The sequence below is a fragment of the Mustelus asterias genome, chromosome 7 (genome assembly GCF_964213995.1).
Source record: "Mustelus asterias chromosome 7, sMusAst1.hap1.1, whole genome shotgun sequence".
Lineage (NCBI taxonomy): Eukaryota > Metazoa > Chordata > Chondrichthyes > Carcharhiniformes > Triakidae > Mustelus > Mustelus asterias.
In genome coordinates this window covers 138,646,414-138,671,527 of record NC_135807.1, presented here as the reverse complement: position 1 = coordinate 138,671,527, position 25,114 = coordinate 138,646,414, and the positions used below count along the sequence as shown (strand labels likewise).

The following is a 25,114-nucleotide window of genomic DNA, read 5'->3' as shown; positions in this document are numbered from 1 at the left end:
CGCAAGCAACAGAACTTTGGCTACTCCATCCTTCTCTAAACTGAAGCAAGTTCTCCGTCCTGTACTAAACACCAGAAAACACAGGCATGTTTCCTTTCCAAATGCAACACATCACCAATGGACAGACACTTTTACTCAAAACATATACTGAGTGTTCATGTAATATTTGTTCAAAATATTCGGCGCTAGTATATCATTCCTGCAATTGTATCATTTTGATACAGTTTCTAATTACAGTGGAGGTATTTTTAGTTCTTCATTGTGGAGAGATGTTACTGGAGAGAATGATGTGACAGATCTATATTCCCCATAAATCAATTCTATTTGTGCCAGTCTCCAAATTCTGTCCACTTGATTCAGTCAAACAACCACCAATTCCAGATGATAACTTTCCACTTTTGAGTTTTTATAAATTCTTATCCTGGTTTTCAAATCACTCCATGATCTCAACCCTCCCTATCTCTGTAACCTCCTCCAGCCCCTACAGCCCTCCCTATCTCTGTAACCTCCTCCAGCCCCTACACCCCCTCCCTATCTCTGTAACCTCCTCCAGCCCCTACAGCCCTCCCTATCTCTGTAACCTCCTCCAGCCCCTACAGCCCTCCCTATCTCTGTAACCTCCTGCAGCCCCTACACCCCTCCCTATCTCTGTAACCTCCTCCAGCCCCTACAGCCCTCCTTATCTCTGTAACCTCCTCCAGCCCCTACAGCCCTCCCTATCTCTGTAACCTCCTCCAGCCCCTACAGCCCTCCCTATCTCTGTAACCTCCTGCAGCCCCTACGCCCCTCCCTATCTCTATAACCTCCTCCAGCCCCTACAGCCCTCCCTACCTCTGTAACCTCCTCCAGCCCCGACATTCCTCCAAGATCTCTTCACCCCTCCAATTCTGGCCTCTCGGGCATCCCCAATTAGAATCGCTTAGCCATTGGTGCCAATGCCTTCAACTCCCGGAGTTAGTGATGGGGGAGAGAGGGATGGGGAAGCGAGGAAGGCGGGGGGGGGAGAGGGCGTGTGAGCGCAGTGGGCGAGCGTGAGTGTGAGTGTGGGGGGGGGGGGGGGGGTGTAATGAGGGGAAGAGGAAGAGCATGTTGACGGTTTTATTGCCATTTTCTAAAGTTGTTCGAAGAACCAGCTGACTTCACTGTTCAATTTTATTTTCTCCAAAAGAGGAACAAGTGACCTTTTCCTCCATGGTTTTGGTCTTCCCAGGAATCTGGTTTAGAAAGCTAATCTTACTTCACAACAATGCAAGGCGACTGTCACAAAGGAGCTTCCTGCACTGATATTCCTGCAGATTTAAGAAAGGTTTGTTAATCTTGGATCAAGGGGTTTGAAATATCACACATCATTCGAGTTCTCAAGTGTATTAAAGGGTTATTCATTGGTGGGAAATGGGCGTCGCTGGCTGGCCAGCATTTATTGCCCATCCCTAGTTGCCCTTGAGAAGGTGATGGTGAGCTACCTTCTTGAATCGCTGCTATAAACCCAGGTTCAGGTAACACAACGCACCAACACAGGGAGAAATATTTCAGCTCAAATGTGGATCAGTGGTCATGCCAGACTTGTTCACTAACCGACTCCAAACTCCATTCGATCAAACCCAGTGAAGTCTGACTGGTATTAACCAGTCCTGTCTCTGAAGTTGTGAGGTGGGTTTTCATCTCATACACATGGATCACTCTCCGCTCCCTCCGCACAAATCTCCTTCATCTGTAACAGCAAAGCTTCCAGCTCGGATCTCCTGGGTGTCCGCTGTGGCTCAGTGAGCAGCGTTCCTCGCCCCAAAGTCACACTGTTGTGAGTTCAAATCTCACACCAGGGACCTGAGCACAAGGCGCAGTCCGACACACCACCTGCGCCGTACCGAGAGAGTGCTGCATTGTGGGGAGGTGCCACCTTGGAGTCAGTGGACTGGTCAGTATTTAAAAACTCTGCGACCAGCCTGAACGAGTACGCCACTACAGTAACTGACTTCATTAGTAAGTGTGTAGAAGACTGTGTGCCAAATTAGCAAATCCGTGTGTTCCCCAACTGGAAACCATGGATGAACAGGGATATCCACTGCTTGCTGAAGTCCAGGTCTGAGGTGTTCAAATCAGGCGACCCTGACCTATACAAGAAAGCCAGATACGATCTAAGGAGATCCATCGAAGATGCCAAAAGGCAATACCAGACCAAGCTAGAGTTCCAGGCTAGCCACACGGACTCCCACCGACTATGGCAAGGTCTGCAAGACATAACAGGCTACAAGATGAAGGCATGTAAAATCGCCGGCTCCAACGCACCCGTCCCTGATGAGTTCAATTTATTCTACGCCCGTTTTGAGCAAAAGGTCAGTGAGAGCATGCCCTCCACCCTGGAAGAGCTGGATGAACCTGTATCTGGGGTCACCACTGCAGATGTCAGAGCAGCTTTCTCGAAGGGAAAGCTACAGGCCCGGATGGGGTACCCAGACGAGCACTCAGATCCTGCGCAGATCAGCTGGCGGAGGTATTCACAGACATCTTCAACCTCACCTTGCACCAATCTGAGGTCCCTGTCTGCTTCAAGAAGACGACCTAAGAAAAACTAGGCATTGTGCCCCAATGACTATCGTCCGGTGGCTCTGACATCCATCATTATGAATTGATTTGAAAGGTTAGTCATGGCACAAATCAATTCCAGCCTCCGGGACTACCTGGATCCACTACAGTTTGCCGACTGCCGCAACAGGTCCACAGCTGATGCCATCTCCCTGGCCCTGCACTCAATCCTGGAACACCTAGATAACAAGGACACCTATGTCAGACTCCTATTTATTGACTACAGCTCAGCCTTCAACACCATTATTCCCACGAAACCCATCTCCAAATTCCGTAGCCTGGGCTTCGACTCCTCTCTCTGCGACTGGATCCTGAACTTCCTAACTCACAGACCACAATCAGTAAGGATAGGCAACAACACCTCCTCCACGATCATCCTCAACACCGATGCCCCACAAGTCTGTGTCCTCAGCCCCCTACTATACTCCTTATACACCTATGACTGTGTGGCCAAATTTCCCTCCAATTCAATTTTCAAGTTTGCTGATGACACCACCGTAGTGGGTCGGATCTCAAACAATGACGAGAGAGAGAACAGGAATGAGATAGAGAATCTGGGGAACTGGTGCGGTGACTCTCACCAACTTTTACAGATGCACCATAGAAAGCATTCTTTCTGGTTGTATCACAGTTTGGTATGGCTCCTGCTCTGCCCAAGACCGCAAGGAACTACAAAAGGTTGTGAATGTAGCCCAATCCATCACGCAAACCAGCCTCCCACTCATTGACTCTGTCTACACTTCCCGCTGCCTTGGCAAAGCAGCCAGCATAATTAAAGAACCCCACACACCCCGGACATTCTCTCTTCCACCTTCTTCCATTGGAAAAAAGATACAAAAGTCTGAGGTCACGGACCAACCGACTCAAGAACAGCTTCTTCCCTGCTGCCATCAGACTTTTGAATGGACCTACCTCGCATTAAGTTGATCTTTCTCTACACGCTAGCTATGACTGTAACACTACATTCTGCACTCTCTCCTTTCTTTCTCCCTTATGTACTCTATGTACGGTATGCTTTGTCTGTATAGCGCGCAAGAAACAATACTTTTTACTGTATGTTAATACACATGTGACAATAATAAATCAAATCAAAATCTTTCAGACAGCATGTTAAAACTGAGAACTGGCAGCACAGGTGGAGAGGGTGGTGAAGAAGGCATATGGCATGCTTGCCTTTATTGGACGGGGCATAGAATATAAAAGTTGGCATATGATGTTGCAGTTGTATAGAATGTTGGTTAGGCCACATTTGGAATACTGTGCCCAGTTCTGGTCGTCACACTGCCAGAAGGACGTGGAGGCTTTAGAGAGAGTGCAGAGGAGGTTTACCAGGATGTTGCCTGGTATGGAGGGTCTTAGCTATGAGGAGAGATTGGGTAAACTGGGGTTGTTCTCCCTGGAAAGACGGAGGATGAGGGGCGACCTAATAGAGGTGTATAAAATTATGAAGGGCATAGATAGGGTGAACAGTGGGAAGTTTTTTCCCAGGTCGGAGGTGACGAACACAAGGAGTCACAGGTTCAAGGTGAGGGGGGCAAGGTTCAACACAGATGTCAGGGGGACGTATTTTACACTGAGGGTGGTGGGGGCGTGGAATGCACTCCCAAGCAAGGTGATTGAGGCGGACACGCTGGGATTGTTTAAGACTTATCTAGATAACCACATGAACAGGCTGGGAATAGAAGGATACAAACGAATGGTCTAGTTGGGCACATGAGCGGCGCAGGCTTGGAGGGCCGAAGGGCCTGTTCCTGTGCTGTATTGTTCTTTGTTCTTTGTTAATCTACCCACACAGGTCAACGTAAAAGATCCTGTGACGCTATTTCATAGAAAAGTAGGGGCATTATCCCTAATGTTCTAACCAATATTTATTCCTCAAACAACGGGATAAAAAAAGCAAAATGTCTGTTATTACCAGTTTTGTCTGTGGGTTCTTGCTGTGCACAAATTGGCTGCCATGTTTCCTACTGTATAACAGTGACTGCACTTCAGAAAGTGCGTCAGAAACTGTAAAACACTGAGGCAGCGTGCAACGTGCTGCCGGCCAGGGTGCCTCATCGATACGAGAGCTTTCTCTTCCTCTCCTTCAGAGCCACTCTCTTCATCGAGAGTTTGGGAGAACATCAGGTGATTATGTGAACAGAAACAGTGTGCAGGGGTACGGGGCAGAGGAATGTCACTAAGTCATGATGCTCACTCGGAGAGCCAACGCAGACACGACCTTCCGCACCGTAACAAACCCGCGATTCGTGAGTCCTACAGCACCCAGGACAAAGAAAGAGAGAATGAGCAGTCACACTGTTAGCTATTGAACCATGTCCCATTAAAGGAGCCAGATTAGATCGTTTAAACAGGATCTCCTGGGGAGAACAGACATGGCTCCAATGGTCAGACCAGGAAACTCAGACAGTTTGAGACTGCATTGCAGAACGACTGCAGAACACTCAGAATTATTACTGGAAACACCTTCAATTTTTATATAACCCACATATCAAGAGTAAGAGTCATTCAACCAAGTTCAAGATAACTGTGGTGAACCATAGATGGTTACCACTATGGGTACTTGTACATATGTTACTCTTGTTACTGTTGGGGTTAGGGTTGGGGTGTTCCACCTGTTATCATTGTTTATGTGGTACACTCCGTTTGGCTCCGCCTTCTCACTGGACTGCTGTCGAGGCCTCAATGTAATCCTCGTAGCCCTCAATGTAATTCCTAGTAGCCCTTAGTCTGGGGTAGTATTGTTAAGTAGTGTGCTCCAATCTTGTTGTGAATAAAAGCCTTTATTCCCAGGTACGTCCTAGCCTCCCGTGTGAATCAATCGTGCATCAATTTTATTCACAACAAAATACCGAAAATTTTGTTCGAGGAAAAAATGGAGCAGATGCTGAAACCCGACCGGCTAACCTTGGACCCGCGTGCCGCTGGGGCGTCAAATACTTTCGACCATTGGTTGAAGTGCTTCGAGGATTACATTGAGGCCTCGACAGCAGTCCAGTCCGATGCCAACAGATTGCGGGTCCTCCACGCCAGGGTGAGCGACACTGTGTATGCAACAATTCGCGATTCCCAAAATTACAAAGACGCCATCGAATTACTCAAGAAGCTGTATAATAAACAGCCGAACGAAATTCATGCTCGTCACCTATTAGCCACTCGACGGCGGCAGCCCGGCGAAACTACGGGACAGTACCTGCGCGAACTTCAACAGCTAGCCAGAGCCTGCAACTGCAAGGAGGTGTCGGCTACTCAATACACCAACGATCTTATTCGGGACGCGTTCGTGGCGGGAATCGGTTCATCCTATATTCGCCTGCAGCTGCTAGAGCAGGGTAACCTGGACCTGGCTAAGACGGTAGAATTGGCCGATGCAATGGAAACGGCCTCCAGAAGTCTCGAAACCTACCCCACCGACCACGTGGGAACAGCGTGGCAAGCACAGCCACCGCCTCAACTGTACTCGGCGGCTCCTCGGAACTGCGCGATAATGCTCTCAACTTCAGACCTGACGGCTGCGGCAGCTCCTGGAGGCCCACGGTGCTATTTCTGCGGATTGGCGAAGCACCCTCGCCAGAGATGTCCGGCCAGGACGGTGCTTTGCTCCGCCTGTGGAAAGAAAGGGCACTATGCAAAAGTGTGCCGAGCAAAGACCCCTTCCAAGCCCAGCAGTGCTGCGTGTGACTCCCCAGGATCCATCTCCTCGTCTCCAGCCTCGTCGATGTCTTCAGCCGCGTGCGATCCACGGGCGCCGCCATTTCCTACGACGACGACGCAAGCCACGTGCGACCTGCGGGTGCCGCCGTTTTCAACATCATCGACCACGTGCGATTCGTGGGCGCAGCCATTTTGGTCGACACCGGCCGCAGAAGACCAGCAGGGGTCCTCGTCGTCGGCTATCTCAGCTGCCTGCAGTTACACTCGGGATCCAACAGTGGCGTCAATCATCCTGGACCAGGCCAAGCCTCACAGACTCGACAAGTCCATGATGGACATAGAGGTAAACGGGTGCCTGGCGCATTGCCTGTTTGACAGCGGGAGCATGGAGAGCTTCATCCATCCGGATACAGTGAAACGGTGCGCTCTCCGTGTGCAAACTGTCAGGCAGACAATCTCCATGGCGTCGAGGTCCCGATCTGTCCTTGTTCTTGGGAGCTGTGTGGTAACATTAACGGTGCGGGGCACAGTCTACGAGAACTTCAGGCTCCTCGTGTTACCGCACCTTTGCGCTCCGGTACTCCTGGGGCTAGATTTTATGGTCCACCTGAAGAGTGTGACCCTGCAGTACGATGGGCCACTCCCTCCACTTTCAGTGGGAGAACAGCAGCCTCCAAATTGTCCAGCGCGCTCCACATGCGGCCTCTCAACACTCAAAATTACCCCGCCTTCCCTATTCGGAAATCTCGTGCCAGGCTGCAAGCCCATCGCGACTAAGAGCAGGCGTTACAGCGCTGAGGATCAGATCTTATTAGATCTGAGGTTCAGCGGCTCCTCAGGGAAGGGGTCATTCAACCTAGCACTAGCCCATGGAGAGCACAAGTCGTGGTGGTTAAGACTGGAGACAAGCCCCGGATGGTCATAGACTATAGTCAGACCATTAATAGGTACACGCAGCTGGATGCGTACCCTCTCCCACGCATATCTGACATGGTCAACCAGATTACGCAGTACCGGGTGTTCTCCACCATCGACTTGAAGTCAGCCTACCACCAGCTCCCCATTCGCCCAGAAGACCGAAAATACACGGCCTTTGAGGCGGATGGCCGTCTCTACCACTTTTTAAGAGTCCCTTTCGGCGTCACTAATGGGGTCTCGGTCTTCCAGCGTGAGATGGACTGAATGGTGGACCAAAACGGGCTACGGGCTACCTTCCCGTACCTGGACAATGTCACTATCTGCGGCCATGGCCAGCAGGACCACGACGCCAACCTCCAGAAGTTTTTACGCACTGCGAATCTCCTGAACCTGACTTATAACAAGGAGAAGTGCGTATTCAGCAAGCACCGCCTAGCAATCCTCGGATACGTGGTGGAAAACGGGGTCATCGGCCCCGATCCAGACCATATGCGTCCCTTCCTTGAACTTCCCCTACCCACTAGCATCAAAGCACTGAGAAGATGCTTAGGCTTCTTCTCGTACTATGCACAGTGGGTCCCCAATTACGCGGACAAAGCCGGTCCGCTCATTAAATCTACCTCTTTTCCCCTGACAGCAGAGACTCGCCTAGCCTTTGCAGGGATAAAAGCCGACATCGCGAAAGCCACGATGCACGCTGTCGATGAGTCCATCCCCTTTCAGGTGGAGAGTGATGCATCTGATTTCGCCCTGGCCGCCACACTTAACCAGGCGGGCAGGCCCGTCGCCTTTTTCTCTCGCACCCTCCAAGGCCCTGAAATTCGGCACTCCTCTGTGGAGAAAGAGGCTCAGGCCATTGTGGAGGCCGTACGGCATTGGCGCCATTATTTGGCTGGCAAGCGGTTTACCCTGCTCACGGACCAGCGGTCCGTGGCCTTCATGTTCAACAACACGTTAAAGGGAAAAATTAAGAATGATAAAATCTTGAGGTGGAGAATCGAACTCTCCACCTACAACTATGATATCATGTACCGTCCGGGGAAGCTCAATGAGCCCTCAGATGCCCTGTCACGTGGAACATGTGCCAGTGTGCAGGAGGACCGGTTACAAGCCCTCCACAATGATCTCTGCCATCCGGGGATCACTCGGTTTTTCCATTTTGTAAAGGCTCGGAATCTGCCCTACTCCATAGAGGATGTCAGGTCGATAACTCAAAGCTGCCAGGTTTGTGCAGAGTGCAAGCCGCACTTCTACCGGCCTGACAGGGCACACCTCATTAAGGCCACTCGCCCTTTTGAACGACTGAGTGTCGACTTCAAGGGCCCCCTTCCTTCGACAGATCGGAATGTGTATTTCCTCAACGTGGTTGACGAATACTCCCGATTCCCCTTTGCCATCCCCTGTTCTGACACGTCCTCTGCCACGGTCATCAAAGCCCTGCGGAGTCTTTTTACCCTGTTCGGCTACCCCAGTTATGGATGGCTTCACATTAACCTGCAGGGTAATCAAGTCCATCCACTAATTAAATCTATACACTGCTTACTGTACCTCCCAACGGCCTTTCCCTTTTGTATTAAACCCTCCAGCACCAATGGCCTACACAGCAGGCACTTGTTTTGACTACACATCACGATGAAGACAAATGATTTCAAATGATTTCCAAATGGTGTAACGCATGATGTGATCTACAGGAGAAATGCCATATATTCCCTGCTGGCCATATCGAGAAGGGGGAGGGGGGGGAAGGAACAGGAAGAATAGAGGTGGAGAGGGGGAGGGATGAGAAAAGGACAGGGGGGAGAAGAGAGAGGGAGAGAAGGAGGGGGAAGGGGGCGGGAAGGAGAGGTAGCAGGGTACCTGCATTTGGACACAGAGACACCAGCAACAGAATGGGGGAATGCAAGAGTTTGCTTCACAGGAATGGTCTTGAGATGTACCTGATGGTGCCTTAAGAACATAAGAACATAAGAAATAGGAGCAGGAGTAGGCCATCTGGCCCCTCGAGCCTGCCCCGCCATTCAATAAGATCATGGCTGATCTGAAGTGGATCAGTTCCTCTTACCCGCCTGATCCCTATAACCCCTAATTCCCTTACCGATCAGGAATCCATCTATCCGTGATTTAAACATATTCAACGAGGTAGCTTCCACCACTTCAGTGGGCAGAGAATTCCAGAGATTCACCACCCTCTGAGAGAAGAAGTTCCTCCTCAACTCTGTTCTAAACTGACCCCCCTTTATTTTGAGGCTGTGCCCTCTAGTTCTAGCTTCCTTTCTAAGTGGAAAGAATCTCTCCATCTCTACCCTATCCAGCCCCTTCATTATCTTATAGGTCTCTATAAGATCCCCCCTCAGCCTTCTAAATTCCAACGAATACAAACCCAATCTGCTCAGTCTCTCCTCATAATCAACACCCCTCATCTCTGGTATCAACCTGGTGAACCTTCTCTGCACTCCCTCCAAGGCCAATATATCCTTCCGCAAATAAGGGGACCAATACTGCACACAGTATTCCAGCTGCGGCCTCACCAATGCCCTGTACAGATGCGGCAAAACATCTCTGATTTTATATTTTATCCCCTTCGCAATATAGGCCAACATCCCATTTGCCTTCTTGATCACCTGTTGCACCTGCAGACTGGGTTTTTGCGTCTCATGCACAAGGACCCCCAGGTCCCTCTGCACAGCAGCATGTTGTAATTTCTTTCCATTTAGATAATAATCCAATTTGCTATTATTTCTTCCAAAGTGAATAACCTCGCATTTGTCAACATTATACTCCATCTGCCAGATCCTCGCCCACTCACTCAGCCTGTCCAAATCTCTCTACAGACCTTCTACGCCCTCCACATGATTCACTTTTCCACTTATCTGCAGCTGGGGTAGGCTTTTGTTAAATGACTGGGGTGTTTTTTTTTAAATCAGGCAAATGCAGAAACGACACAGAGACTGCTTGCAGGTAAGAAAACATCAAAGAACAAAGAAAATTACAGCACAGGAACAGGCCCTTCGGCCCTCCAGGCCTGCACTGACCATACTGCCCAACTGAACTAAAACCCACTACCCTTCCAGGGACCGTATCCCTCCATTCCCATCCTATTCATGTATTTGTCAAGATGCCCCTTAAAACTCACTACCGTATCCGCTTCCACTACCTACCCCGGCAGCGAGTTCCAGGCACCCACCACTTTCTGTGTAAAAACTTGCCTCATACATCTCCTTTAAACCTTGCCCCTCGCACCTTAAACCTGTGCCCCCTAGTAATTGACTCTTCCACCCTGGGAAAAAGCTTCTGACTATCCGCTCTGTCCATGCCCCTCATAATCTTGTAAACTTCTATCAGGTCTCCCCTCAACCTCCGTCATCCCAGTGAGAACAAACCAAGTTTCTCCAACCTCTCCTCATAGTTAATGCCCTAACCATCTTTTACAAAGTGGACAGCAACAGAAATGAACTCAGGGCAATTCGACAACTGAAAGTACAATCAAAGGGGAAAAAGCTCAAATAGCAAGAATTTGCACCAATACAACCCCTCCAACCTCGGAGAACATCGCAAGGTGCTTTCCAACTGAACGTTTAAACCAGCTGTCTCTCAGCTCAATGTAAAAGATCCTACAGCACTATTCCAGAAAACAACAACAGGAGTTCTCTCCCTCGGTTCCTGGCCAATATTTATCCCCCAACCAACAGCACAGATTATCTGGGAATGATCACATTGCGGTTTGTGGGATCTTACTGTGCGCTAATTGGCTGTCCGATTTCCTACATTGCAACAGTGACCACAGTCCAAAAATACTTCATTGGCTGTGAAGCATTTTGGGACGTCCAGTGGCCATGAAAGGCGCTACACAAATGAAAAGCCTTTGCTTTGTAAAGGCGATCAAATTGGAAATGAGAAACAGTTTGGCATGTTTGCCCTGAAACCCCATTTCCACATGCACGTAGAGCCCATTAATTCTTTCTTTTATCCCATATTCTTCTCTACCTACTCACTGGTCTGCCCAAAATCATTCAATGTTCAGAAACCATTCTGAAATGTTTGCAAATCAACATTAAATTGAGCATACCCTGATACGAGGCTAACAGTGTACATGAGCTCCCATTCCATTCCGTACATTTCCGTAAGAATTCGGACTTTCATCCCAGTCCAGCCATCTGAGATTCCCATTTACTCAGCTCCTACATTGAAGTAAGCCTGGATCAAGGACAAAAACCACACAGGTTCGAACCAAAGGTGGCCCAGCGCTGAAAATAACCAACTCTAAATCAACAGACCATCAGCTTCCAGCCGCCATATTCTCCATCCACACTGACAACACACGGCCAGAGAAAACCAAAAACATGAAACTCATGCAGTGAAATTGTGTATCATTTCACCGAGAGTCTCTCAAAGTTGCAAGCTACACAAAACAGTGACTTTTTGAAAATTATTCGATCAAAGGGTGTGAGTGTTACTGGCAAAACCACAACTTATTGTCATCCCTAATTGCTGCTGAAAGCGGTGGCACTAAGTCACCTTATGAACTGTTCAGTGTGTTTGCAATGTGTTTTCCTTTATTCATTCACGGGATGTGGGTGTCGCTGCCCAGCATTTATTATCCATCCCTAATTTCCCTTGAGAAGGTGGTGATGAGCTGCCTACTTGAAACGCTGCGGTCCCTAAGGTATAGGTACACCCACAGTGCTGTTAGGGAGTTACAGGATTTTGACCCAGCGACAGTGAAGGAACGGTGATATATTTCCAAGTCAGGATGGTGAGAGGCTTGGAGGAGAACTTGTTTCATGTCCCTGCTGCCCTTGTCCTTCTAGGTGGTGGAGGTCATGAGTTTGGAAGGTGCTGTCTAAGGAGCCTTGCTGATTTGCTGCAGTGCATCTTGTAGATAGTCCACACGGCTGCCACTGTGCACGGTGGTGGAGGGAGTGAATGTTTTTGGATGTGATATCAATCAAGGGGGCTGCTTTGTCCTGGATGGTGTCGAGCTTCTTGAGTGCTGGAGCTGCACCCATCCAGGCAATTGGAGAGTATTCCATCACACTCCTGACTTGCGCCTTGTAGATGGTGGACAGGCTTTGGGGAGTCGGGGGGTGAGTTACTCGCTCCAGGATTCCCAACCCCTGACCTGCTCTGGAGGCCACAGTATTTGTATGGCTGGTCCAGCTCAGCTTCTGGTCAATGGTAACGCCCAGGGTGTCGATCGTAAGGGTTTCAGAGATGGCAATGCCATTGAATGTCGAGGGGAGATGGATGGTGCTCATCACTCTTCACAATTATTACCACTAAATTGTCAAAGATCACAACTGTTTTCGAGTATTACAGTAAACATCTTCCAATTTGAATGTATATGGTCTTTAGCGGGTATGAGCATGCGTGAGTAACATCATCGGTAGCGCGGGCTTTCGCATGTTTAGTCTTATCACGAGGGACATCTGTAACTGTAGCTGTGTAACTAGCTGTAACTAGCAGTGTAACTAGCTGTGTAACTAGCTATGTGACCAGCAGCGTAACTAGCTGTGTAACTGGCTGTGTAACTAACTAACTAGCTGTGTAACTAGCTGCATAACTAGCTATGTAACTACCTGTGTAACCAGCTGCATAACCAGCTAAGTAACTAGATGTGTAACTAGCTGTAACTAGCTATGTAACTAGCTGTGCAACTAGCTGTGTAACTAGCTGCGTAGCTAGCTGTGTAACTAGCTGCATAGCTAGCTGTGTAACTAGCTGTAACTAGCTATGTAACTAGCTGTGCAACTCGCTGTGTAACTAGCTGCATAGATAGCTGTGTAACTAGCTGCGTAGCTAGCTGTGTAACTAGCTGCGTAGATAGCTGTGTAACTAGCTGCGTAGCTAGCTGTGTAACTAGCTGCGTAGCTAGCTGTGTAACTAGCTGCGCAGCTAGCTGTGTAACTAGCTGCGCAGCTAGCTGTGTAACTAGCTGCATAGATAGCTGTCTTCAGTTCTAAGTCCATGCTATAATGTATTTTGATATTTTTATAAGTAAAGTAGATTAAACATCACAAAGTGTTCGACTACCTGTTTGTGGTTAAGTTACCACAACAACATATCAGATATTTTGCACTTTGCAGATTTCCAGGGAGAGTTTCTTACCTCCTGGACAATGCCTTTTTGCCATTTTACACCTCCGGGATTCTGCGATAGTTGGACAGGGTATTGTGTCCTTTGCTGGCTTTTTCACAATCTGTCGTGTCCTGGTTTCCAGGCCCCATTTGTAACCACATGTCTTGTTGTTCTTTATACATGTTCCCCAGTTGCTCCATGGCCCGACCTCACAACCATCTGAATACAGCACATACAGACACAATGAGGGTTTGAACGCAGTCAAAGAAAACGCAACTGTGCACATATATCAGTTAAACAGCAATCGGGCACAACTCAGTAATCATTAATCATGTGAACACACAGAGGGAGTGCTGCACTGCAAACTATCTCACTCTCTCATTCTTGATCAATTATCATATTCAAAGCTGAAAGCTCCAATGGGACCTTTGTAATATGCTTCAATAAGGTGAGTGTTTGTAACATGTTCAAGAGTCAACTACAAGTTTGTTCTTACATGAATGGAATTCAAAAAGTACGGTAATGAGCCTTCTGTTGTGTGGTGTATTGTTCAGACCCCAGGTCGAGCGCTGTGCCCAGGTTGTGACAATGTAGAGCAAGAATGATATTAGCCTCAGATACCAGCTCCAGATTCACCAGAATACTGCCCAGGATTCCGTGTGAGAGTGTTGATAACGTTGACTTGCATGCCACTGTGGTTAGAAGGTTGAGGGCTGATCTAATCGGAGGTGTCTCAGGTGATGAAGGGGGGGTTCTATGGGGTAGGTTGCAAGAAGTGATTGCCCCCTGACGGTGGGAATAAAGGGGGCAGAACTTGCAATTCTGGATTAACATCAGCAAGCATTTCTTCACAGAAAGGGCAATGTGAGCTTGGTGGGGGAAAGGGGGGTCAACTGGAGCTTTCCAAATTGCACGATGTCTGTCTGCTCAGAAGGTCAATGCATTCGGGAAATGATTTGTTACAGATGTTTATTCTGCTTGTTGCAACCTTTCCTTACAAATTCTCCGTGCAAATGTGTGACATTGCTGCCTGCTTCAAACAAAACATCAATCACAACACGAGGATGTCACAACAACCGTGTGGACTACGTTTCTGAATCAGGGAAGACAACAGCACACAGTTACTCTCACACACACACACCCACACACACACTCGCACACACACTCACACACACACTCACACACACACCCACACTCACACTCACACACACACTCACACACACACCCACACACACACACACACACTCACACACACACTCACACACACACCCACACACACACACACACTCACACACACACCCACACCCACACACACACACTCACACACACTCACACACACACACACTCACACTCACACACACCCACACTCACACACACACTCACACACACACACACTCACACACACACCCACACACACACTCACACACACACACACACACACACACACACACTCACACTCACACACACACACACTCACACACACACACACACTCACACACATACACACACTCACACACACACTCACTCACACACACACACACACTCACTCATTCACACACACTCACACACACACACACACACACACACACACTCACACACACACTCACACACACACTCACACACACACTCACACACAAACACGCGCACACACACCCACATACGCACACATGCACACACACACTCACACACACACACTCACTCACACAAACACACTCATACACGCACACACAGACACACTCATACACTCACACTCACGCACGCACCCGCACACACACACACGCCGCACACACACTCACACACACACACTCACACGCACACACACACGCACTCACACACACACACACGCAGATGACACACACACACACTCACACACTCTCACACTCACACACACACAAGCACTCTAACACACACACTCACACACATACGCAAACACGCGCACACACTCACACACACACACAAACACGCGCACACACACACACATGCACACACACACTCACACACGCACTCACACAAACACACTCATACGCGCACACACAGACACACTCATACACTCACACTCACACACTCATACACGCACCCGCACACACACACACACCCGCGCACACACACTCACACACACACTCACACACACACACTCACACACACGCTCACACACACGTTCACACACACGCACTCACACACACACGCAGATGACACACACACACTCACACACTCTCACACTCACACACACACACACAAGCACTCTAACACGCACACTACACACACACTCGCATACACACACGCACACTACACACTCTCACACACACTCTCATACACACACACTCACATGCACACGCACAGTACACACACTCTCACACACACTCACACACACACACACACTCACACACATACACACTCACACACACTCACATACACACACTCACATACACACACGCACACACACTCATACACACAGACACACACACGCACACACGTGCACACACACACACATGCACACATTCTCTCTCACACACACACACACACTCACACACATGCACAATTCTCAGGAAAACAATTCAGTTTATTAAACTGGACACGAGGTATTAATAAATCTCAAACGGAACCAACTGCCTGACACATACACCAGCCCCTCTCCAAGGGGTGTTACACAGAATCACTTACCCACACATTCCATGTGCTCTTGCAATAGTACAAACCCTTCAGGGCATTCTTCAAAACATCGACCTTTGTGTAAGTAGAAGCCAGCTTTGCACTTTGTACAAAAGTCTTTGCTGAAACATGTATCACAATTATCTATTTTACATCCTGGAAATTAAAATAAACAAGAGAGAGAGGAAGTTAGACAGCACCCTGGTAAATCTCGCTGGAACAATCGGAGATTTTTTTAACAAATCACAGGTTTCCTTGCAGAAGGTCTGAGGGAGAACTCTGACCAGGTATCGCAATGGGAAGCAGCTGCAGTCAGCTGTCATCTCCTGAACATTTCGAATCAAATGTAATTCATCTTGTGTTCAGAATCGGGCACCTGCCACTAAATCATATTAAACATTCTCGCAAGGCTGGAGTGGAATTCTTTACTAGCATGGTAACTTAAAACCAGGAAAGGGAAAATGGAGATTACAATCTGTGTCTAAAAAGAACTACAAGAGGTACTTTCCCTGCTCAACAATGTGCATTTATATGGCACCTTTAAATGTAACAAAGAATCCCCTCTCTATCAAACCAAACTGACATCAAATCACTCGAAGGGACATCAGGACAGGTGCATGGCCAAAAGCTTGCTGAAGGAATAAGGTTTCAAAGGAGGAGTGAATTCTAGAGGCTGGGGGAGAAAGAGGGGGTTTGGGGAGGGAATTGCAGAGCACAGGATCCAGATAGCTAAAGGCATGGCTGGCAATGTGGGAACGATGGAAATTCAGTGACACACAAGGAGCCAGAATTGGAGGAGCGCAGAGATCCAAGGGGCTGCATGAGGATTACAGAGATAAGGAGAGATCAGGGAGGGGCTTGGTCATCCAGGCGAGAATCACATTGCCAGACAGGGAGGAAAGGAACACAGATTCTGATGGGACAATGGGACTTCCTCAAACAATAGTTCAATTATCCAACTTAGACACGATGGAAGCTGATACAAGTGGATTGAATTATTATAGAAAAAGGGTTATCTACTGAGCTGTAGCTAAACTGTCATCATTTCCTGGACTGCTGTTAGCTTCACCCACCCAACATCAATTTTGTCACCTCCTCAGCTGCTCCTTTTGTTTCTCCCCTCCCCAGGATACAGAAGGAGTTCAGTCCTAACCTCTTCCTGCTCAATTTCACTGCCTTTCCACCCAGGTCAAACCCTCCAATCTATATCTCCATGACTCCTCCTCTAACAATTCCTGATTTCTCATCTTATCAGCTCCGAGTCCCCAACACGACTCTTTCCCTGAACTTTCAGCAATGACCCGGGCTCGCTCCTTCACCTGGCTGAACTCGACACCAAGAGCAACTCTTGACTCTATTAAGATCTCCGAAATCAGAGGAAATTGCTGTGGGAATCTGTGCGGGGTCCCAGTGATGATTGGTCTTTCTGTAGGCTGTATGACCACATGATTGTATTTGAATTCTACTCAAACTGCCTCACGACGTTGTCCTCTGCTTCTTGTTGTCCCTCAGATTTGGAGAATTTCTTTAACTGCCTTTTCTATTTAAACTCCTCCCTCACATCTCCAATTCTTACCTTCTCCCTGGCAGTGGATGTGTGATGCAAAACCACTGGCTTACAAGATGCCTGGCTTCTTCCCCTGCACTAATAAGGCCCCAACTCAATCGCGTTCGCACCTTCCCAGTTAACGTTTCTACTTGAGATGTCAATGGCAGTATCAGCCGTATCTACCCATTCACTCCCATTTCATTGGTGCTCTGACCTTGGTCTTTGGCCACTCTTCAAGGGTCAATGTTGGCTAGACTCAGATCTGGAAGTCTGACCCGAAAGCTTTCTGCCCACACACTTTCGATAAAACCTATTTCTCCGCCTAAACTTTTGGTTACCTGCCCTAATGCCTCCTTCTTGTTGTCAAGTTCTTTACCAGTGAGGCTCCTGTGAAGTTCCATGGATTAGGACATTAGAGACAATTTGTAAATGTTTGTTGGTGTTGTTGAGAGAGACAGGGAGCGGGCAGTGAGAGAGAGAGCGGAAGTGAGAGCATCAGAGACAGAGAACTTCACTTGGGAATGACAGTGCGATGGGGAGGAGTGGAGACGATACAGTGCATTCACAACAGTTACAAGTAGTGAGGGCACACCGGGCAGGACAGAAACAGAAAAGAAAAATGACAAGAGAGAGAAGCAAAACAACGGTCTGGAATTGAGATTTTTGAAAAAAGAACCAAATCAGAAGGACAGCCACAGAAACACATGACGCCATTTATTGTTGGCCATGATGTGGAGATGCCGGCGTTGGACTGGGGTAAACACAGTAAGAAGTCTCACAACACCAGGTTAAAGTCTAACAGGTTTATTTGGTAGCACGAGCTTCCGGAGCACCGATCCTTCATCAGGTTTATGAAGGAGCGGCGCTCCGAAAGCTCGTGCTACCAAATAAACCTGTTGGACTTTAATCTGGTGTTGTGAGACTTCTTACTGTGCCATTTTTTGGAACTCTTGTCAATCCACATCAATGTACTAGCATTTTCAAATCAAGGTATATTCATTCTCACCTTAAAACTTTGTATAGGCACAAATATGACAAATAACCCGCAATTCTACAACATCTTTCACCAATCCAACATCTCAAAGCAACTTCCAGTCCATTACTTAGTGAAGTGCAGTCATTGTTGTAATGTCGGAAACTCGGCAGCTAATTTTCACACAGCAAGATCCCGTTAATGCCAATGGGATAATAACCAGTTGATGGGTTTTGGTGATATTGGTTAAGGGATACATTTTGCCCGGGATGTGAGGGAGAAATTCCCGGCTCTTTAAACGATGCTGGCAACATGTTACATTCATGTGAAGAGGGCAGAGTGGGTCTTGGCTTTTAATGTCTTATTTGAAAGATCCCACCTCCAACAATTATGCCCTCATCCTCCCCCCCACCACGCCATGCTACTCTCCTTTCTCCCTCACATGTTTATCCAGCTTCCCCTTAACCGCATCTACACTATTCACTTCAACCACTCACTGTGGGAGCAAGTTCCACATTCTCCCCACTCTCGGGATGAGGTTTCTACTGAATTCCCCATTGGATTTCTCAGCAATCATTTTGTATTCAAGACCCCCAGTTTGGACACACACACAGACCCGCACACACACAATCACACACAATCATACACACACACGCACACAGACACGCACACACACAATCGCACACACACAATCGCACAAACACACATGGACACGCACACACACAATCGCACAAACACACACGGACACACACACACAATCGCACACACACAATCGCACAAACACACACGGACACGCACACACACAATCGCACAAACACACACGGACACGCACACACACAATCGCACAAACACACACGGACACACACACACACAATCGCACAAACACACACAATCGTACACACACACACACGCACACAGACACGCACACACACAATCGCACAATCACACAAACACACACGGACACGCACACACACAATCGCACAAACACACACGGACACGCACACACACAATCGCACAAACACACACGGACACGCACACACAATCGTACACACACACACACACACACGCACACAGACACGCACACACACAATCGCACACACACACACACGGACACGCACGCACACAATCGCACAAACACACATAGACACGCACACACACACACACTCAATCGCACACACACACAATCACACACACACACACGGACACGCACGCACACAATCGCACAAACACACAATCACACAAACACACATGGACACGCACACACACACAATCGCACAAACACACACAGACACGCACACACAATCGCACACACACACACACACACACAATCGCACACGCGCTCACGGACACGGGCATGCACACACTGACTTGCACACGCACAATTGCACACACACAATCGCACACACACGCGTGCACACGCACGCACACACACACACAGACATGCATGCACACTGACTCACATACACACAATCGCATACACACAATCGCACATGCACACGTGCACACACATGCGCACACGTGCACACACACATGCGCACACACATGCGCGCGCACATGTGCGCGCACACGCGTACACACACATGTGCACACACACACGTGCACACACTCACGTGCACACACGCATGCACACACACACGCATGCACACACATGTGCACACATGCACACACACACACGCATGCACACACACACACACACATGCACACGTGCATACACCCACATTATGAAAATGTCTTCCCACAGTTTACCCAACAAAAGCCCTTTGTGATCTTAATAGACTCTATCTGGTCACCCCCTCAGTCTTCCCTTTTCTTGTCTGTTCAATCGTTCCTGATACCAGCCTGGTTTCATGACCTTCCACAATCAGGGACAGGGCAGAGAGAACATATGAAAAACAGAAAACCCACTTTAAACAAGTGTTCTTAATGTAGAACTCACTAAAAATATAACTTCCAAAAAAGTGCTGAGAATTACAATGCCATAGAAAGCAAAATACTGGCCCCAGCATATGATGCAAATTGCAAAATGCAAATTGCTGTAATATTTCCCCAACTCACCACTAATTCCATTTCATGATAATTCCTCTGCTGAATGAAGCAATCAAAGGAGATCTCAAAGATCAGTTGTGGCAACTGAAGTGTTAAATCTCCAGATAAAAGCAAATTACTGCAGATGCTGGAATCCGAAACAAACACAGAAAATACTGGAAAATCAACAATGTCGAGTCAGGAGTTGAGTTGGGTGGAGTTGATCTTTCTCTACACGCTAGCTATGACTGTAACACTACATTCCACACTCTCTACTTTCCTTCTCTATGAATGGTGTGTTTTGTCTGTATAGCGTGCAAGAAACAATACTTTTCACTGTATGTTAATGCACGTGACAATAATAAATCAAATCAAGTCAAATTAAATCAAAGGGTTATCCAGACTTGAAATGTTGGCTGTTCTCTCTCTCAGATGCTGTCAGACCTGCTGAGATATTACAACATTTTGTGTTTCTGTTTGTGTTAAATCCCAATATCTTTCTCAAGTTTTCACCCTGATTTTCCTGAAAATGCACTCTCGCCTCACATTCTCCACTCCCGCCTCACATTCTCCACTCCCGCCTCACATTCTCCACTCCCGCCTCACATTCTCCACTCCCGCCTCACATTCTCCACTCCCGCCTCACATCCTCCACTCTCGCCTCACATTCTCCACTCCCGCCTCACATTCTCCACATCCACCTCACATTCTCCACTCCCGCCTCACATTCTCCACTCCCGCCTCACATTTTCCACTCCCGCCTCACATTCTCCACTCTCGCCTCACATTCTCCACTCCCGCCTCACATTCTCCACTCCCGCCTCACATTCTCCACTCCCGCCTCACATTCTCCACTCCCGCCTCACATCCTCCACTCTCGCCTCACATTCTCCACTCCCGCCTAACATTCTCCACTCCCGCCTCACATTTTCCACTCCCACCTCACATTCTCCACTCCCACCTCACGTTCTCCACTCCCGCCTCACATTCTCCACTCCCGCCTCACATTCTCCATTCTTGCCTCACATTCTCCACTCCCGCCTCACATTCTTCACACCCGCCTCACATTCTCCACTCCCGCCTCACATTCTCCACTCCCGCCTCACATTCTTCACACCCGCCTCACATTCTCCACTCCCGCCTCACATTCTTCACACCCGCCTCACATTCTTCACTCCCGCCTCACATTCTCCACTCCCGCCTCACATTCTCCACGCTCGCCTCACATTCTCCACTCCCGCCTCACATTCTCCACATCCACCTCACATTCTCCACTCCCGCCTCACATTCTCCACTCCCGCCTCACATTCTCCACTCTCGCCTCACATTCTCCACTCCCGCCTCACATTCTCCACTCCCGCCTCACATTCTCCACTCCCGCCTCACATTCTCCACTCCCGCCTCACATCCTCCACTCCCGCCTCACATCCTCCACTCTCGCCTCACATTCTCCACTCCCGCCTCACATTCTCCACTCCCGCCTCACATTTTCCACTCCCACCTCACATTCTCCACTCCCACCTCACGTTCTCCACTCCCGCCTCACATTCTCCACTCCCGCCTCACATTCTCCATTCTTGCCTCACATTCTCCACTCCCGCCTCACATTCTTCACACCCGCCTCACATTCTCCACTCCCGCCTCACATTCTCCACTCCCGCCTCACATTCTTCACACCCGCCTCACATTCTCCACTCCCGCCTCACATTCTTCACACCCGCCTCACATTCTTCACTCCCGCCTCACATTCTCCACTCCCGCCTCACATTCTCCACGCTCGCCTCACATTCTCCACTCCCGCCTCACATTCTCCACTCCCGCCTCACATTCTCCACTCCCGCCTCACATTCTCCACTCCCGCCTCACATTCTCCACTCCCGCCTCACATTCTCCACGCTCGCCTCACATTCTCCACTCCCGCCTCACATTCTCCACTCTCGCCTCACATTCTCCACTCCCGCCTCACATTCTCCACTCCCGCCTCACATTCTCCACTCCCGCCTCACATTCTCCACTCCCGCCTCACATTCTCCACTCCCGCCTCACATTCTCCACTCTCGCCTCACATCCTCGACAGCCAGGTGCCAGTTAATTACTGCCAGGATCCTCTCTCCCCCCTCAATGTTTATGTGATAAAAGGCAAGGCTCAGACATTCATACAACGATCATGAGGAAACAGCTTGATTGCAACACCGACAGTGACATGGGGAAAAGTGGGGGGGGAGGTGGGGGTTAAGCCGCTGGTACTTTATTCCCAGTTTCAAACCTGCTTTTTTTTTTCCAAGGATCTTTAAAAAACTGATCTCAAAAATCTGTCATTTCATGAAGGAGGAAGACATTTCACTTTGAACGTTGGTGAAGTTCAAACTAAAGTTCCAGTGACAGCACTGTTACAGGACAGTCCGATGGGCAGTAATCTAAACAACCCAGCTAGGGCCCGGGAAACTTTTTGTTTAAAGTTTGAAATTCCCAAGAGAAGCACAAAAGCACAAAATTCCACGGCTTGAAGGAAACAAAAACTTTACTGCACAAAGTTAGCAATCCACCGTACCTATCTCATACTCGAACATTCAGAATTAACTTGGGGTAAATATAAATTTACAGGTAAACTGTGGTCAAATACATCACACTGCACTTTAAATGGTAGATGCAACCGAGATAAATCCCACAGATTTCTCAGCAATCCACCCAGAAATCAGTGGTCACTGTGAATCACAAAATTTCATTAAAATACTGTCTGTCTCAAGAGGGCTTAGCTTTCAATTGCCTCAGACTCCACAATAACTGCTCACCTCCCAATGATTCAATCTCTTCTCCCAAAACTGCATTTCATGTCATTCATAAAACTGCACACCTGGCTCTAATTACCAGCACAATTCCAATGCTTTCACAGATTCTCAGCTTCATTAAGCTGGCACTGCCCTTATTTTCTCCAATCTCCAGGTTCCCAACTGCACCAAATTATAATTGGCTCCCAGGGCTTCTTATGAGCCCTACCCATCATCAGCAGGGAACCAGTGACCTTCCATCACTTTCTCAGGTTCCCAAGAAGTCTTTGAGCTCTAACTGCCTGGAACTACTAACAGTTTCCAGGGCTTCTCTCAACTGCAAACCATATGAGGTCCAAACTGCAACCAATCCTTTCTCCCAACAAACCTGAGAATCATTTCAATCTCAACCTATCTCCATGACAACGCAGCCTTTCAGGGTTCACTGAAGCCTTTAAACTGATCTACTTCTAACTCCTCAAGCAAAGCGTCTCTCAAGACCGTACCTCCTTGTAAACCAAGTAGAGACCGCGGCCGGGATTTTACAACCTCGCTCGAGTGAGGCTCGTAAAATCCCGCCAGAGGCCAATGGAGAATTCCGTTCCGCGAGCCTCGCCTGCCCCGACTCTGGAGCGGGTGTGGCGGTAGAATTCTGGCCTGAATCCCCAGCCATCCAGCAAAGAAAACCCACCTGCTGTTTTAGGATTATACCTTTCTAGCTGTTGATCCCTCAAGTGAACAGAGTTCCAATCTGTTAAGTGTAATAGATTTCAAGGTGTTTCAGTTGCATTGTCCCATTTTCTTCGGTTAAATCTTTCATCGTCCCAAAGCTAAAAATTGCCTCTGAATTATTAATATGAACAATGAACTAGATACTCGGCAGAATATACATATTCGATTATTTTTAAACAAAAGGAAACGAAGGGTTTTTGCTCCTGGTTGCTCCAGCAGCCCCCAAGGCAACGATAGGTACCAGCGAGCAGCACTCTTACCCGAGTCAGAAAGTAGTGGATTCACATTCGAGAGATCAGAGCTTAAAAATCGAGGCCAACACTCCAGGGCAGTACTGAGGGAGTGCTCCACTGTCAGAGGGTCAGTACTGAGGGAGTGCTCCACTATCAGAGGGTCAGTACTGAGGGAGTGCTCCACTGTCAGAGGGGCAGTACTGAGGGAGTGCCGCACTGTCAGAGGGTCAGTACTGAGGGAGTGCTGCACTGTCAGAGGGTCAGTACTGAGGGAGTGCCGCACTGTCAGAGGGTCTGTACTGAGGGAGTGCTCCACTGTCAGAGGGTCAGTGCTGAGGGAGTGCTCCACTGTCAGAGGGTCAGTGCTGAGGGAGTGCTCCACTGTCAGAGGGTCAGTGCTGAGGGAGTGCTCCACTGTCAGAGGGTCAGTACTGAGGGAGTGTTGCACTGTCAGAGGGTCAGTACTGAGGGAGTGTCGCACTGTCAGAGGGTCAGTACTGAGGGAGTGTTGCACTGTCAGAGGGTCAGTACTGAGGGAGTGCTGCACTGTCAGAGGGTCAGTGCTGAGGGAGTGCTGCACTGTCAGAGGATCAGTATTGAGAGAATGCTGCACTGTCAGAGGGTCAGTACTGAGGGAGTGTCGCACTGTCAGAGGGTCAGTATTGAGAGAATGCTGCACTGTCAGAGGGTCAGTACTGAGGGAGTGTCACACTGTCAGAGGGTCAGTACTGAGGGAGTGTCACACTGTCAGAGGGTCAGTACTGAGGGAGTGCCGCACTGTCAGAGGGTCAGTACTGAGGGAGTGCCGCACTGTCAGAGGGTCAGTACTGAGGGAGTGCTGCACTGTCAGAGGATCAGTATTGAGAGAATGCTGCACTGTCAGAGGGTCAGTACTGAGGGAGTGTCACACTGTCAGAGGGTCAGTACTGAGGGAGTGTCACACTGTCAGAGGGTC

The 25,114-nt window shown here is 48.7% G+C and overlaps 1 protein-coding gene across 1 annotated transcript in view; it reads right to left on the bottom strand.

The window, feature by feature from the left end:
• The window catches only part of rspo2 (R-spondin 2), a 124,185-nt gene that overhangs the window by 34,425 nt on the left and 64,646 nt on the right, over positions 1–25,114 (bottom strand). Inside the window, exons 4-5 of the mRNA XM_078217167.1 lie at positions 15,892–16,035; positions 13,261–13,449 (exon numbers count right to left, since the gene is read on the bottom strand). Coding sequence (XP_078073293.1) covers positions 13,261–13,449; positions 15,892–16,035 — 333 coding nt within the window. The remainder of the gene's footprint in view (positions 1–13,260; positions 13,450–15,891; positions 16,036–25,114) is intronic.